We start from the raw sequence: 14978 nt of genomic DNA on the forward strand, positions 1-14978 counted from the left end.
GGTGGGGCAGCTGGGCGGGGCCCCCGCGGAGCCGCAACTCGCGGTTGGCCGGCGCGCTTTCCTCAGCGCTCTGGCGATTGGTGGCGGGCCGGGCGCGCGGCGCTGATTGGGCGGCAGACCTCTCCGGCCCCGCCCCGCCGCCGGGGCTGACTGGCGGAAGGGGAAGTGGGGGGGCAGGCGGCGGTGGGGAAGATGGCGTACCAGAGCCTCCGGCTGGAGTACCTGCAGATCCCACCGGTCAGCCGCGCCTACACCACCGCCTGCGTCCTCACCACCGCCGCTGTGGTGAGCAGCTGCAGCGCCCGCTTCTCGCCGTCCGCGCTGGATGCGAGCGGGGCCTCGGGAGACTGGGGTCTAGGCCTCGGGAAAGCCCAGAGGGGCTGGTCTCGGGGGTGGGCGGAAGGCGTACGGGGCTCACTCTGGGGTTCAGGATGACCCCGGGGGCGCCTGTCCAGTGACCCGAGGAGGGAGTGCTGCTCCACGAGGGGTTGAGGATCAGGGCTGCTGGTCAGTTCCTGAGACAGGAAGGCCGGACCTGTAACAGGTCGGGGCTCCGGGAGCCGCCCACCCTGGAAAACGAGTCTCAGAGCTCAGGCGATGGGCAGGTGCTTCCGTGGTGGCTGGTGGCGAGAGGGTCCGCTCGGTGAAGAAACTTAGACGTGGAAGACAGAAAAGTGGAAGTTGTCGAGAGGGGAAAGTCTTGAAATAACGGGAGTCCGGACCTAGGGGTTGTCGCTATGCACCCGGCCCCCACAGCGGCAGGGTCTTCAGTCTCGGTTCTTTGAGTGCTGCGCACAGCGGTTTCAGGTGGTGGCCAGGTGTTCTAACGTGCCCTGTGTCTGAGATGTCACTACCTGCCACCTTTGCCTTCATGTCAGCCTCGACTACTGCAACATGGAACCCAGTTGTGTTCTTGCGTTAGGTGTGAGGGATACAAAGAATTGTGCCACTGCAGCAGAATTTTTTACCAGCCTCTTCCTCCCTCGTTAAGAAAGCCTTAACGGATGGAACCAAAGCACCTGGGAGTTGGAAATCCTGGGCCTCCTCCTCTTTTGTTGTAGATGTTTTGTTTCTTGATCAATTTGCCTTAAGAAGCTCTTTCTTTCTCTTTCAGCAGTTGGAATTGATCACACCTTTTCAGTTGTACTTCAATCCTGAATTAATCTTTAAACACTTTCAAGTAAGTCGTGCATCACAACCACAGTTAACGTTTCAGTGTTTTAAACTTGCTTTTTGTGCTTTTAAGTAGCAAATCTTTCCATATGCTATCTGAAAAGAATTAGGCGGGAATATTCGATTTTAAGTCTTATTGTCTGTGGGGGGGTCAATAAAGCAGTGATTCTGCACCCCGACTGGGCTTCAGAATCACCTACAGAACTTGGAAGAGATGTTCAGGCACCTCATCATGTACCAAAATCGGAATCTGCAAGGGCAGGAATGAAGAGTCTGTATTTTTAATTTTTTTATTTGTAATGTTTATTATTTTTGAGAGAGATAGAGACCGAGTGCAAGCGAGGGAGGGGCAGAGAGAGAGGGAGACACAGAATCTGAAGCAGGCTCCAGGCTCCAGGCTCCGAGCTGTCAGCACAGAGCCCGACGCGGGGCTCGAACCCACGAACCGTGAGATCATGACCTGAGCCAAAGTCGGGGACACTTAACCGACTGAGCCATCCAGGCGCCCCGAAGAATCTGTATTTTATTTGTAAAGTTCCCTGAACGGTTTTGATTTGATGTGTCCAGTTCCTGTATTTAGAAATTACCGGCTCAGGGTTAATATTGTAGTGTGAGAGTAGACTGGTGGTCTCTTCCCAGGGAGGGTCTCACAGGACGCCCTGTTTTGTCCACTCGCCACCTCGGGGTCATCACTGTGGTCCATTTCGGAAGCCCACCTCTCTTAGTAAATTGATCCGTCTTCCAGGGATCAGATGATATTCACAAAAATATCTGTGAACCCTCAGGTGTTTAGTGTATAGGTCTCTGTGAATATTTCCACCTCTCGCTCTGTACTTGTGCTTCCTTATATGCTTGTCTCCTGGCTGAGTTGGGGACTCTGAGATCCTGGATGCAGTTCGCGTGCAGAACGGAATTATTTCAACTTTGTTTCCAATCCTTAAGAATTTAATGATGCGCGAAGCAGGCCCGTGGACTCCCGTCCCTGCCTTCGTCGTTCACTGATCCTTCACTGCTCACCTGGCCTTTGCTGGGAGCTGTGGCTCCATCCAGGCATGCTTCCTGTTCATTTGCTCGGCTTGGTTTTGCCTGGGGTTAAACTCTTGACGACACCGTGTATCTGCATTTGGGGTCGGGGGTTCCAGGTCCGACTTCAGAGTCTCCCTGGTCCAGCTCCCCTGGGCAAGCCATCTGAAAGCCCTCCGAGTCTCCGTGTCCCCGTGTGTGACACGGGATGGTCGCACCAGCTGTCGCCGCACGTGAGATCATAGACCGTGTTAAAACATTTTAAAATGTGAAGCGCTCTCCCTTTGTGAGTAGCCGTCTTTATTGTGGGTGTGGATGGGTAGGGAAAAGTAAAGGGTGGCCGCCATGAAAGCTAGTGTCCTTGTTTCTGCCGATTAGACTCCAATTATTAGAGCATTAGGTTTTTACTTGTAGGGAGTTGGCCGTTTACTCAAACTGGAACTGGAGTCTTTGCTTTAGAATTACTCTTTCCTCTGGACGGTTCTCACTAATACAGAAACGTTTCTCAGCGATTTATTTTAGATCTCTGGAGTCTCTCTCCGGCCTCTCGAGGCTATTGGTCGGACCCAACACATATGAAAGCACTCTTCTCTATTCTGCAGATTAACGTAGTCTTTCCGTCCAACTTTTTCCATAATTTGCCTGACCATATGGTATGGGCTTTTTTTTTTTTTTTTTTTTTTTTTTTTTTTTAATAAGACAATGACAGTCTCAAGTTTTCTGTCCTGTTGTCCCTACAGATTTCAGGGGCAAGTGGTACCTTCCAGGAATTCAGCTAGAAGCACAAAAATCCTGTGTCAGATCACGTGTGCCCCACTCTTTGGCTCAGATGGTGGCATCACTTATTCGTGGCCTTTCAACCATTGCAATCCTAGGATATCTCTTTTGTCTTAATACGGAAACGTTTCCTGGTATATTTTACTTAATCTTTTCTCTTGATTTTTTTCTCTTAACAGATATGGAGGCTAATCACCAATTTCTTATTTTTTGGTCCGGTTGGATTCAATTTTTTATTTAACATGATTTTTCTGTATCCTTTATTAAGTGGGGGTTAGCATGAAAACTGTAGGTTTACCTAGGGAAAACAAGTTAAAGCTATTAATGTTGTTATTTTTGTTACCACCTTAGCTGTAACTTCTGGGTCCTGGATCAGGGGTACACAGAGTAGCTGGTCAGAAAGTCATGTTTTGAGAGTGTCTGTCGGTCCCTGTTCCGAGGGGAGGTATTTAACCATAAGTGATTCCCCTTCTGCCCATCGGTCACTTACGGATCAGATCGAGGGGGAGGAGAGGTGGTGTAGGCGAGGCACCCAGATGCACTGGTAACTGCCAGGGTTTGCTACAGGTTCGGGAGTGGGTTCGGGAGGAAGGGCTAACATGAGGTGTCCCTGGGCGTTGGTCGCCAGCCCTGCTGGCTGAAAAGACCGTGCCCTGCGTCTGCCCGGCCTGCCACGATCTGGTTGTTGAAAGAGAGGACAAGGCCTTCTGTGCTCAGATGGTAACTGGGGCCCCTGAGCAGGGCCTCCCTTCTCCGTGGGGGCCCTCTGGGTCGAGAGGGGAGTTAGAGCTCATCTCACCTGTAGGAGACAGAGGGCCTTGTAGGGGTGACGGGGTCCCTGCCCTAGGGTGGGATCTATCGTTCTAAGTGGCTGATAATTAATTTTTCCATCATAACGTCTCTTCTTGGATTAAGGTACAGAAATGCTGCATCTGCCTGGCCTGAAAGAGTAGATTATCACACAGGCCTTCTCGCCGGGCACTTCTTCCATCAGGTGGTGAAAACGCAAGGCTTGTGCCCATCGTGGCACAGCCAAGCGCGGGAAGGACGGGACTGATTGGAACAGGGGGTTTGTGCAGCGTCGGGCCTCGCTCCCCAGTCGCAAGCAGCGTGTGTAAAATGCGCGGCCGGCCTTGGCCCGCCTGAAAGGCCTGGTGGAGAGGGAAACACGCTGCCCCTCGTGAACATCCCTACAGAAGCGAAGCCGTGGCTGGGTACAGATAGCACGGAGCCCACGTGGACTGAAGGGATATGCTAAATTTTACTTTCTTCACGTCTGTGCACTTAACATTTTCTTAACTTGGAACCCTAAGATACCGTTACTGTCGAATGCTAGAAGAAGGCTCTTTCCGAGGCCGAACGGCAGATTTTGTATTTATGTTCCTTTTTGGTGGATTCTTAATGACTGTATCCTTCAACAAGTAGAGCAAATACAGGAAAACATTGAAGGACACCCTCTGTCTTCCTCAAGCTCTCCGCCTGTCCTAACAACTCACTAGATAAGCTGAACCAACAGATAAAGGCAGACCTCCAGACTTTAGCCTCAGGGTCCCACTATCTGTTTTACAGTGTGCTTTCTGTGACCGCTCTCTGAGCCTACAGGTTGGACAGGATGCTTTTCTCCCGTGAGCCAGTCGGGGGAACTTTTAACCCAGGTGGGTTACGATTAAGTGCGTTAGCTGTATTCTTGTCGACGTGCGTGTATTTAAGCTAAGTTGCCAAGACATTTATTTGGATAGCACCCAAACTGATAAATTATTATTATTTTTTAAGGTTTATTTCTAATTTAAAAAATTTAAACGTTTATTTATTTTTGAAGGAGAGAGACAGAGTGTGAGGCGGGGAGGGGCAGAGAGAGGGAGGAAGACAGAATGCAAAGCAGGCTCCGGGCTCCAAGTTGCCAACACAGAGCCCGACGTGGGGCTCGAACTCACAGGCCACGAGATCATGACCTGAGTCGAAGTCAGACGCTTAACCGACTAAGCCACCCAGGCGCCCCTAATGTTTGTTTATTGTTTTTATTTATTTATTTTTTTGAGTTTTTTAACGTTTATTTATTCTTGAGAGACAGAGACAGAGCATGAGCGGGGAAGGGGCAGAGAGAGGGGGAGACACAGAGTCCGAAGCAGGCTCCAGGCTCTGAGCTGTCAGCACAGAGCCCAATGCGGGGCTTGAACCCACAAACGAGAAGACGATGACCCGAGCCGAAGTCAGACGCCTAACCGACTGAGCCACCCAGGCGCCCCTAATGTTTGTTTATTTTTGAGACAGAGCACAAGCAGGGGAGGGGCATAGAGAGGAGGGGACAGAGAATCTGAAGCAGGCTCTCTGCTGTCAGCAGAGAGCCCCATGTGGAGCTCAAACTCATGAACCGTGAGATCGTGACCTGGGCTGAAGTCAGATCCTCAACCGACTGAGCCCCCCAGGCATTGCGATAAATTGTTATTAAAAAAACAAAAGACTATTGTCACGGGTATAACAGAACGCCATCCTGTCTGACAAGGTGGTTTTGGCCCCAGTTGGCTCTATTCACCTCATAAAGGTGCTGATGGCGAGCGAAATTTCATGTAATTATTGACCAAGGAACTAATATATTTTCCAAACAGCGGAGAACTTCATGGACACAGAATAGTAACTGGAAGCAGCTACCCTGGAGGAGTTTTGGCCCGCGCAGATTTTTGCCTGGTCGCTCTGGGTAATTGTTTTCAGGCTTTTTTTTTCTCCCCCCTCGAGAGGCGTAAGTACCGTTGGAGCTCCGTGACGCAGACCCGTTAGAGCACAGCTCTCTGTCCTGGCGCTCAGCCTTCCCTGTCACGCTTCTGACGCTGACCTTTTCCTTGACGCCGTGTGCTAGCTCTTTGGGCTGTTCGTGAGTCTGGTTTTCCTGGGCCAGGCCTTCACCATAATGCTCGTGTACGTGTGGAGCCGAAGGAACCCGTACGTCCGCATGAACTTCTTCGGCCTTCTCAACTTCCAGGCCCCCTTCCTGCCGTGGGTGCTCATGGGCTTCTCGCTGTTGTTGGGGAACTCTGTCATCGTGGACCTCCTGGGTGAGTCTCGCCACTACTTCGTGCCCTCCGTAGCCACCCTTTCTCGCGTCTGCGGTCCGGCCCTCGCTCGTACGGGACCGTGTTAGGGTCATGCGCTCCAAGACCCCCCCCCCCCCCCAGCAGTATTTAGTTTTTTAGCGCTTATTAATCGTATCGACGTTTCCTAAAATGCGTGCGGTCTGTCGGGGGTCCTCCCCTCATTCTTCCTTTCTCGGGGATTCTAGGCATCGCGGTTGGACACATCTACTTTTTCTTGGAAGACGTATTTCCCAATCAGCCTGGTGGAATCAGAATTCTGAAAACGCCATCTGTCTTGTGAGTATTCGCCACTGGGTTGCGTGTTGCTTGCAGAGAAACCGGTGCGGGGTCCGCGATCTGTGTTCTTGGGGGGCTCCCGGAGGTCCTAAGGACAGTAAGTATTTGCAGATTGAGCCCCTGGCTGCGGCTGAAGAGCGTGTCGATCGGGCCAGAGGTGGTGCCCGAGGTGGGCAGGAGCGAGGTCAGCAGGCTCGGGACGGCCCGAGAGTGGCGTGCCGACGGCCACCCGCACCTCCTGTGCCGAGGGGGGGGCCCGCTGGTGTCCGGGACAGCTACTGTCTGGGCTTACGGCGGGGAGGTGGCAAAGTGGGCAAAACTGGCCACAAGGAAGTTTCTAGGGGTGGTATTTCTGGCCTTCCAGAAAGTAAGATGAGTAGAGAGAGAAGGAGCAAGCCGGACTGCAACCCCAGTGCAGGCTGTTCCGCCGATCATCTGTGTGACATTAACACAGTCCCCCGTTGGGGGTGCCCGGCCGGCTCAGTTGGGGGAGTGTGCGACTGCTGATATCGGGATCGTGAGTTTGAGCCCTATGTGGGGTGTAGAGACGACTTGAAAGAAATCTCAAAAACAAAAGTCCTCCTGTGTTTTGCACTTTCCTCTCCTGAGAATAGAGCTTTGATTTGTAAGACCTTTTTCTACTCCAGAAAGTTGTGTCCTTGAGACATATGGCATTTAAAAGGGGCCACCTGAGGGGCGCCTGGGGGGCTCAGTTGGTTAAGCGACCAACTTCGGCTCAGGTCATGATCGTGCAGTTTGTGAGTTCGAGCCCCGCGTCGGGCCCTGTGCTGCCAGCTCAGGGCCTGGAGCTGCTTCGGATTCTGTGTCTCCCCCTCTCTCTACCCCTCACCTGCTCACGCTCTGTGTCTCTCTGTCTCTCAGTAATAAATAAACATTAAAAAAAATTTTCTTTTAATAAAATAAAAGGGTCCACCTGATGAGTAAAATGTGAATTTTTAATCAGATGTTGGGGGCACCTGGGTGGCTCAGTCGGTCAAGCATTTGACTTGGGCTCAGGTCATGATCTCACCGTTTGTGGGTTCAAGCCCTGCTTTGAGTGAGCCCAACTTCTCTCTCCCTCTCTCTGCCCCTCACTCACTTGCACCTTCTCTGTCTCAAAAAAAGCCATATATATATATATATATATATATATATATATATGTGTGTGTGTATGTATAAAACGTTGGTTGTAGAATAGTTAAGCAAAACAAAGAGTCAAGTCCTACGTAGTCCTACCACTCAGCCATAACCCTGGCTGTCATGGTTGACGTTGTGATACATATCCTTCAGTCTTTAACTGTCTGCACTTTTTAAAAATGCCGTTTCGTAACCTTTTCAGTGTAATAAGTCGTCCTCATTTTCCCATCACGAACGTCCTACAGAACTAACAACCGCGTGATAGCGTGTGGTCCACAGGCGGCATGGTTTCCTTTGCATCCCTGTGGCTAGACGGCGACATTAGTGGTTGCTTTTCCCTCCCGCGCTTGGCGTGGCTCACATCCGCGGTCGTTTTCCAAGGATGCGTTCCCATTTGTTTGGTGTTGAGTCTACATGTCCGTCGGCAAAGCTTCCGTTTCCCCACAGCCGTGTCGAACGTGGGAGTATCGGGCTTGCCTTTTCTTAGGTGGACAGCTGTAAGGTGGCCGTGTTTTTATGATGTTCTTAAACGTTTACTTATTAGAGAGAGAGCACGTGTGCACGTGAGCGGGGACGGGGCACAGGGGTCAGCTCCGCGCCCCGCGGCTTCAGGAGTGGTGTCAGCACGGTGTGTGTGCACTTACCCCTTTGTGTGAGGCCGCTTTCACTCACTCGAACGTGTTTGACATTGACCTCCATCGTTGCACGTATCGGGAGTCAGTTCTTTCTTTTGCCGCGTGGTGTTCCGCCGTGAACGTACCGGTCTTTTCCGTGGTTCCCTATTCACATGGACGGTGAGGAGCTGTCCTTTTTTTTTTTTTTTTCCCCTTTTTAAGTGTATTTTTGGGAGGGGGAGAGAGGGAGACAGAAGTTCCAAAGCGGGCTCTGCACTGACAGCACAGAGCCCGATGCGGGGCTCAAACCCACGAATCGTGAGATCGTGACCTGAACCGAAGTCAGACGCCCAACCAACCGACTGAGCCACCCAGGCGCCCTGAACCCGACTCCTATTATCGTGAATGTATTGACTATTTAGTGAACCCCACACGTAACCAGTCTTGCATCGCTGTGCCCCTCACCCCCCACGTGGACGCCTTGTTCATCCTGCTCTGCCTCGGCCCCCCGTGGTGGCCTCTGTCTCACGGGGAACGTCCTCTTGACCCAACTCAGGCTTTGCCACCCTGTACCGGCCCCTCCGTGCGTGCACGCCCCGGTTGGAATTTCGACTCCCTGTGCCAGGATGTTCCTGAAATCCCCGTGTCGCCCTGGGCCACCATGGTTCCTCTTCCTTGCGTGGACACCTACTCTGTCCTGTTAACGTTCGGAAAGTAAAAGTGTCTCGGCTTTTAACATGCTTCCTTTTCATCAGGAAAGCAAACCTTTTCATGTTTATTGGCCATTTGGGTTTCTTGAATGGCCTTTTTACCCCTGTATTTTTCTACTACTGGGTGTTTGCTTTTATTGTTAATTTGTAAGAATTATTCTCTTTTTTTGTTAATTTTTAAGAACTAAAGAAGCTCACATTGAAATATAGATGCTTTTTTCTGACCCCAATATAAAACAGAAGTTTCCAGATACATTTCTAATTTTGTCAACTGTGGGGTAAGTGTAATCAGAAATATGAATGTAAACAGTGGATGCTGCTTTAATGGTTAGTTCTTTTTTTTTTTTAATTTTTTTAATGAATATTTATTTATTTATTTATTTTTTTTTCAATATATGAAATTTATTGCCAAATTGGTTTCCATACAACACCCAGTGCTCATCCCAAAAGGTGCCCTCCTCAATACCCATCACCCACCCTCCCCTCCCTCCCACCCCCCATCAACCCTCAGTTTGTTCTCAGTTTTTAAGAGTCTCTTATGCTTTGGCTCTCTCCCACTCTAACCTCTTTTTTTTCCCTACCCCTCCCCCATGGGTTTCTGTTAAGTTTCTCAGGATCCACATAAGAGTGAAAACATAGGGTATCTGTCTTTCTCTGTATGGCTTATTTCACTTAGCATCACACTCTCCAGTTCCATCCACGTTGCTACAAAGGGCCATATTTTGTTCTTTCTCATTGCCATGTAGTATTCCATTGTGTATATAAACCACAATTTCTTTATCCATGAATATTTATTTTTGAGAGAGAGAAAGAGAGATACAGAGCGTGAGCAAGGGATGGGCGTAGAGAGGGACACAGAATCCGAAGCAGGATCCAGATTCTGAGTTGTCGGCACAGAGCCCGACGCGGGGCTCGAACGCACAAACCTTGAGATCATGACCTGGGCCACGGGTTCCTTGTATGCGTGGGTGCGTGCACCATTTGTCCCTTGTGACAGGCTTGTTTCACGGAACACCACATCCTCCGGGTTCATCCACATCGTAGCAGGTGTCAGAATTTCCTTTCTTTTTAAGGCTGAATAACATTCCTCTGTGATTTTGTCTGTCTGTCTGTCCATCACTGGATACTGGGTGGTACCTTGGTGGTGGGGAGACATTCATAATAAACTTAGTGAAAATCAGGTTACGAGGTAAATAGTGTGGCCTAATTTTTGTAAAAGCGTACGTATGAAAGCTCTGTAAGAGTAATGAGAACATTAACCACGATTCTGGAGATTTAGGATATTTATATATACTTCTTGTTTTCTTTATAGTTAGCATTTATTGCGTTTGTAGTTAAAAAAAAAAAAAAGAGGGTGCTTGGGTGGCTCAGTCGGTTAAGCGTCTGACTTCCACTCAGGTCACGATCTCAAGGTTCGTGGGTTCGAGCCCCACGTCGGGCTCCGTGCTGACAGCTCGGAGCCTGGAGCCTGCTTCGGATTCTGTGTCTCCCTCTCTGTCTGCCTCTTCCCTGCTCATGCTCTGTCTCTCTCTGTCTCAAAAATAAATAAAACATTTAAAAAATTAAAAAAAAAAAAAAAAAAAGGGTCCGGGAAGTAAAAGTTAACGTAAACGTGAAATAATCGTGAAAACTTCCACGGCGTGAGAAGTGTGTGCTTGGCGGGCGGAGATGTTTGTCCGTTGGCGGAGGCCCCGCGGGACGGGAGCTGCCGGGACTCTGGGACTAAACGACCCCCGTTGCCTTTCAGGAAGGCTATTTTCGATACACCAGATGAGGATCCAAATTACAATCCGCTACCCGAAGAGCGGCCCGGAGGCTTCGCGTGGGGCGAGGGCCAGCGCCTCGGCGGTTAGAGCGGCAGCGCCGCTAACGGGACCGGCTGGGAAGGACTCGGTGACACACCCGCGGGGGTCGTTTTATCCTTTGTGTTGCAAAAGCGTGGACGCTTGGCGGCTTGGCAGAGCTCGACTCCAGAAGCACTTTATGGAATGGTACAGTAGTGAACCCAGCGGGCGCCGGGGGCGGTCGGCCCGCGGCTTCTCGCCACGCCGGCCCCGAAAGCGCGACCCCCGGAGCCAAACAACTGGAGACACAAAGCCGCCGCCGCCGCCGCTCGCGAGCAGGTGCGGGAGGCCGGAGCCGTGTGGTGTGGGCTCAGCTTCCCCTCCTCCTCCTCTTTGACAGACGAGGCCGTGGGGTAAATGGAGGTTTCAGAGAGGACAAAATAAAACTGAATTCCGTCTCGCTCTCGCTGAATCCGAGCTTTTGTGTGCGATCCGCTGAATCGCGAGGTGCTCGTGCAGGCCCGGGCTCCTCCCGGGCGCCTCCGGGGTCGGCGCGGCATTCGCCGGGATTCCGTGTCAACGTGGGACGCGTGTGGCGGGCGCGCCGTGGCCGGCGTCCGTGGTCCTCGTGCACGACGTGGCTCCAGCGGGAAGATCGGGTTCCGTGCAGACAGTTCGTTCTCCGTCTGGGTTTTGCAAAACTGCAAGTGGTCAGATGAGCGGAGAAAAGAGAGGGTGGGGGGGGGCGGTTCTCGTAGCAGCGGGAATCTGGTGGCAGGAGGGCCGGCTGCGGGCTCGTGTGGCGTCGTATTTTCTCCGCTTGAGTCTCTCCATCAAGAAACAGCCGGGCCAGGACCGGTCACGGCCACCCTTTTGGAAAACAACAGGAAGAGCTCTCTGAGGCCTGGAATGTTGACTGTGGAGGCAGATGAACAGGTGCCCGTCAGGCAGGGGTCCACGGGTCTCCGGCTGGTTAACTCTGTCGTTCTGTTTCAGGAAAAGCTGAGAAGCTTTTCGGAGCCATGCATCTGGTTGACCGTCACAATCAGGTAGAAATCAGTCAGGGTCCAGAGGAGCAGAGACTTAATGCCTGTGATTGCATAAAAACTGTCCAGAACATTCGTCTCCCTGGGTCCCAGCGGGTTTGCGCTCACCCGGTCTAAGCTGTCGAGAGCCCAGAGGAACGAAATGGACACCCCTAGAAAAGAGATCATTGCACATACTTTGAACACATAGCATGCAGGGGGCGTGTGGGTGGCCCAGTTGGCTTAGCGTCCGGCTTCGGCTCAGGTCGTGGTCTTGCGGTTCATGAGTTCAAGCCCTGCACCGGGCTCTGTGCTGACAGATCAGAATCTGGGCCTGCTTCGGATTCTGTGTTTTCCCCTCTCTCTGCCCCTACCCCACTCACGCTCTGTCTCTCAAAAATAAATAAATGTTTAAAAAAAAAAAAAAAAACGTAATCAACACCCTAGGTGGGGATTTTCAGATGGTGAAGTAGATAGTAATATCTCTAAACAGAACAGGAGTAAGTGATGGGATTTAATACACATGTTCTACATGGTGTCCATAACTTTATGGTTGTTGCAATTTTATGGAATGTGGGTTAATGGGACTGCTTTTTTCCCTAAGTGATTAAAAAACAAAATCTTGAGGGGCACCTGGGTGGCTCAGGCAGTTAAGTGTCTGACTTTGGCTCAGGTCATGATCTCACAGTTCATGAGTTCAAGCCCCGTGTCGGGCTCTGTGCTGGCAGCTCAGAGCCTGGAGCCTGCTTCAGATTCTGTGTTTTCCCCTCTCTTTGTCCCTCCCCCATTCACGCTCTGTCTCTCTCTCTCTCTCTCTCTCAAAAATAAACATTAAAAAAATTTTTTTTAATTAAAAAAATTTTAAAAAAACCAAAATCTTGAAATGCTAGTCTTAGAATGTACAATCCTTATAGGATTCTTAAATTTTGTCATTGTTTAAGAAAGCTCAAATTTAACTAGGGTCTTAGAAATTCCTTATCTCGGGTCTCAAAATAGGCATCTCTAGTTTTGTCTTCCGTTAGCTAACTTTGAGTTATCGCGTTCCCGGAGCTGTTGTGGTAAAACTGTGATCCTAGGATCTGTTCACTGTTCATCTTAGTAGGGAATGTCTGTACGTATCAGTGACGGTAAAACAGGAAACAGATTTTGAGTCTGTGGCCTAACCACGGTCTGCCGCGGGATTTTCGTTTCCGTGGTGTTATGGGATGAGAATTCCCAGGATGCCGGTCTGTGCACCTCCGACGTGTCCTGGGCAGTGGTGACGCCAGTCACCGACATTGTCACCTGACCCCGCTTGCCTGGGCACAAGGAAAATTCTCACTTCTCCAGCTTTCCTCTCCGTCTTGATTCTTACAGACCACCCTGCTTTTTGTAACGCATGTCAACCGAAAGTGGGAATCGATACGCAGTATATGGAATCTTGTGCCCAATTTACCCGACACATATAATTGAAGGGACTCCTGGGTTCTACCAGTGACACCGAAAAGCACTAATAAGTCAGTTTGTTGTCGTAGAAATACAGTAGACATTCGTTTAAAACAAATGGATGTGTAAGTTGCACCTGACCAGGAGAAACATTTTCTATGCGTTTTGGGGTGTTTTCTGCACAATGGATTTCTTTCACTTCTCTCTTCCACCCATGTTCTTTTCCGTACCTTCGTGGATCCTAATATCTTTCATCCTTTTGTGTGGTCTCTAAGCAGAGAGCACCCAAGTCCCAGATCCTGGCAGCAAAGCCCTCGCTCTGTCTGGAGTCTGTGGAAATTAGGAAATAACTGAGCCGCTGGGTAAGGGGCTCCCTGGAATTGTCGTGTCTCCCTGACAGCCTGCGTTTGACAGGTGAGTGCCATCCCGGTCGCCGGTCACGATCCCGCCAGGGATCTCGGTGCTATGGGACATCCCCTGAGCTACTGGTGCATTTCATGAGTTTGCATTAAAGTTGTTGAACTTTAATATGCACAAGCCCCTTCTCTGCTCATAAATTGATGGTGGCTTCTTAACCCCCGTATCAAAAGCACAGTGTCTGTCTCCCTCTGAACCCTGCCCCCATTGCCACCTATTGGGAACCGAAGTCTCTTCAAGGCCTGGTCCTGTTCCCAGCTTCTCAAGAAATCTTGACTCTACTCCATGGTCTTTCTTTGAATCCCTCGAGTGCATACAACGTACTCTTACACCAAAGTATATATCGTCTCGTACTGTTGCAGCTGCTACACGTATACGCATCATCTCCCTCACGAGAACGTAAGCTCCTTAAGGGCAGGGTCCGTGTCTTAAAGTTTTGTCTCCCACGGTATCTAGCACAGGGCTTGGTGCGTGGGTGCTGAATACGTGCTCTGTTTCTCGATCAGCAAACTATTATCTGGTATTTTTAATTACAGAGGGATCAACGTATGTACGTGCAAACTTGGACTAGCGGCCGAGGAGGCTCAGGGTTGTCTCAGTGGGACAGAGAACTGACCATGATTAAGGGCAGCGGTCTGGTGGTCGGGCAAGCCAGCCAACCACACTGACCACCAGCCGCTATGATCGCGACAAGAGCAGCCAGTCCACAGATCATCCCAGACGAGGCGATTCACTTCCTGGGAGAAGAGCCCGGACATTCTGAATGGTTATTATCTTGTGATCATCTGCATACGCAAACAACGTTAACCACGAGACTTCCTTGGGAGGGACAGCAGATTTCAGACTTCGATCAGGGCGGGAGGTGTGGGTGGGTGGTGCCTATGTAGGAATTTAGTTTTCAGCTCTTAGCTGTGACGCTGCAGAATAGCTGGGCCATCAGGCTGGAGCCTGTGAATGCCTTACCTCCACGTGCGGTTTACTCCGCCTTCCTGCACCATTTTCAAAACTTGAGCCAACACTTAACACGGACAAATGTCACGTGAAAATCTCCATTTTGGGCTTTTCTTGAAAAACATAGGGAGATCTGGCAATGCCAGGTCTCTAAGACAGGCCATGTGCTCTATCAAGAAGTTATTTCATTCATTCCTATTACCTACTTGGGCTCTTTTTTTTTTCTTTAATGTTTGTTTATTTATTTTGAGAGAGAGAGATACAGAGAGCAGGGGAGGGGCAGACAGAGAGGGAGACACAGAATCCCAAGCAGGCTCCACACCGTCAGCACAGAGCCTGACGTGGGGCTCGAACTCACGAACCGTGAGATCATGCCCTGAGCCAAAACCAAGAGTCCGATGCTCAGATGCTCAACTGACTGAGCCATCTGGGCGCCCCCGTACCCAGACTCTTGAAATCATTAGGAACATGTCTCCTCCATTAGGTTAGTCTGGGGAAAGCACCCTGGGAAAAAGGACTGATGTCTGTCTGTTACATACTCAGGGTTCGTAATTTGAAAATTAACATTTAGTTACTG

General features: G+C 50.4%; 1 protein-coding gene across 10 annotated transcripts; it reads left to right on the forward strand.

Moving 5' to 3' along the window:
• The first annotated feature begins 15 nt into the window (after positions 1–15).
• DERL2 (derlin 2) lies at positions 16–14282 on the forward strand. Of its 10 annotated transcripts, none has more exons than XM_042915108.1 (7): positions 16–285; positions 1115–1180; positions 3153–3226; positions 4287–4380; positions 5828–6023; positions 6248–6338; positions 6450–7083. In XM_042915108.1, exons 1-7 carry the CDS (start codon positions 193–195, stop codon positions 6712–6714), a joined length of 879 nt encoding a protein of 292 aa, XP_042771042.1. In that variant the 5' UTR covers positions 16–192; the 3' UTR covers positions 6715–7083. The 10 variants fall into 10 exon arrangements, with proteins under 10 accessions (XP_042771042.1, XP_042771044.1, XP_042771048.1 ...); XM_042915114.1 differs by lacking the exon at positions 6450–7083 and adding an exon at positions 13987–14282 and having other exon boundaries at positions 21–285; XM_042915113.1 differs by lacking the exon at positions 6450–7083 and adding an exon at positions 10547–10744 and having other exon boundaries at positions 21–285; positions 1118–1180.
• The last annotated feature ends 696 nt before the right edge of the window (positions 14283–14978 follow it).

The sequence above is a fragment of the Panthera leo genome, chromosome E1, assembly GCF_018350215.1.
Source record: "Panthera leo isolate Ple1 chromosome E1, P.leo_Ple1_pat1.1, whole genome shotgun sequence".
NCBI lineage: Eukaryota > Metazoa > Chordata > Mammalia > Carnivora > Felidae > Panthera > Panthera leo.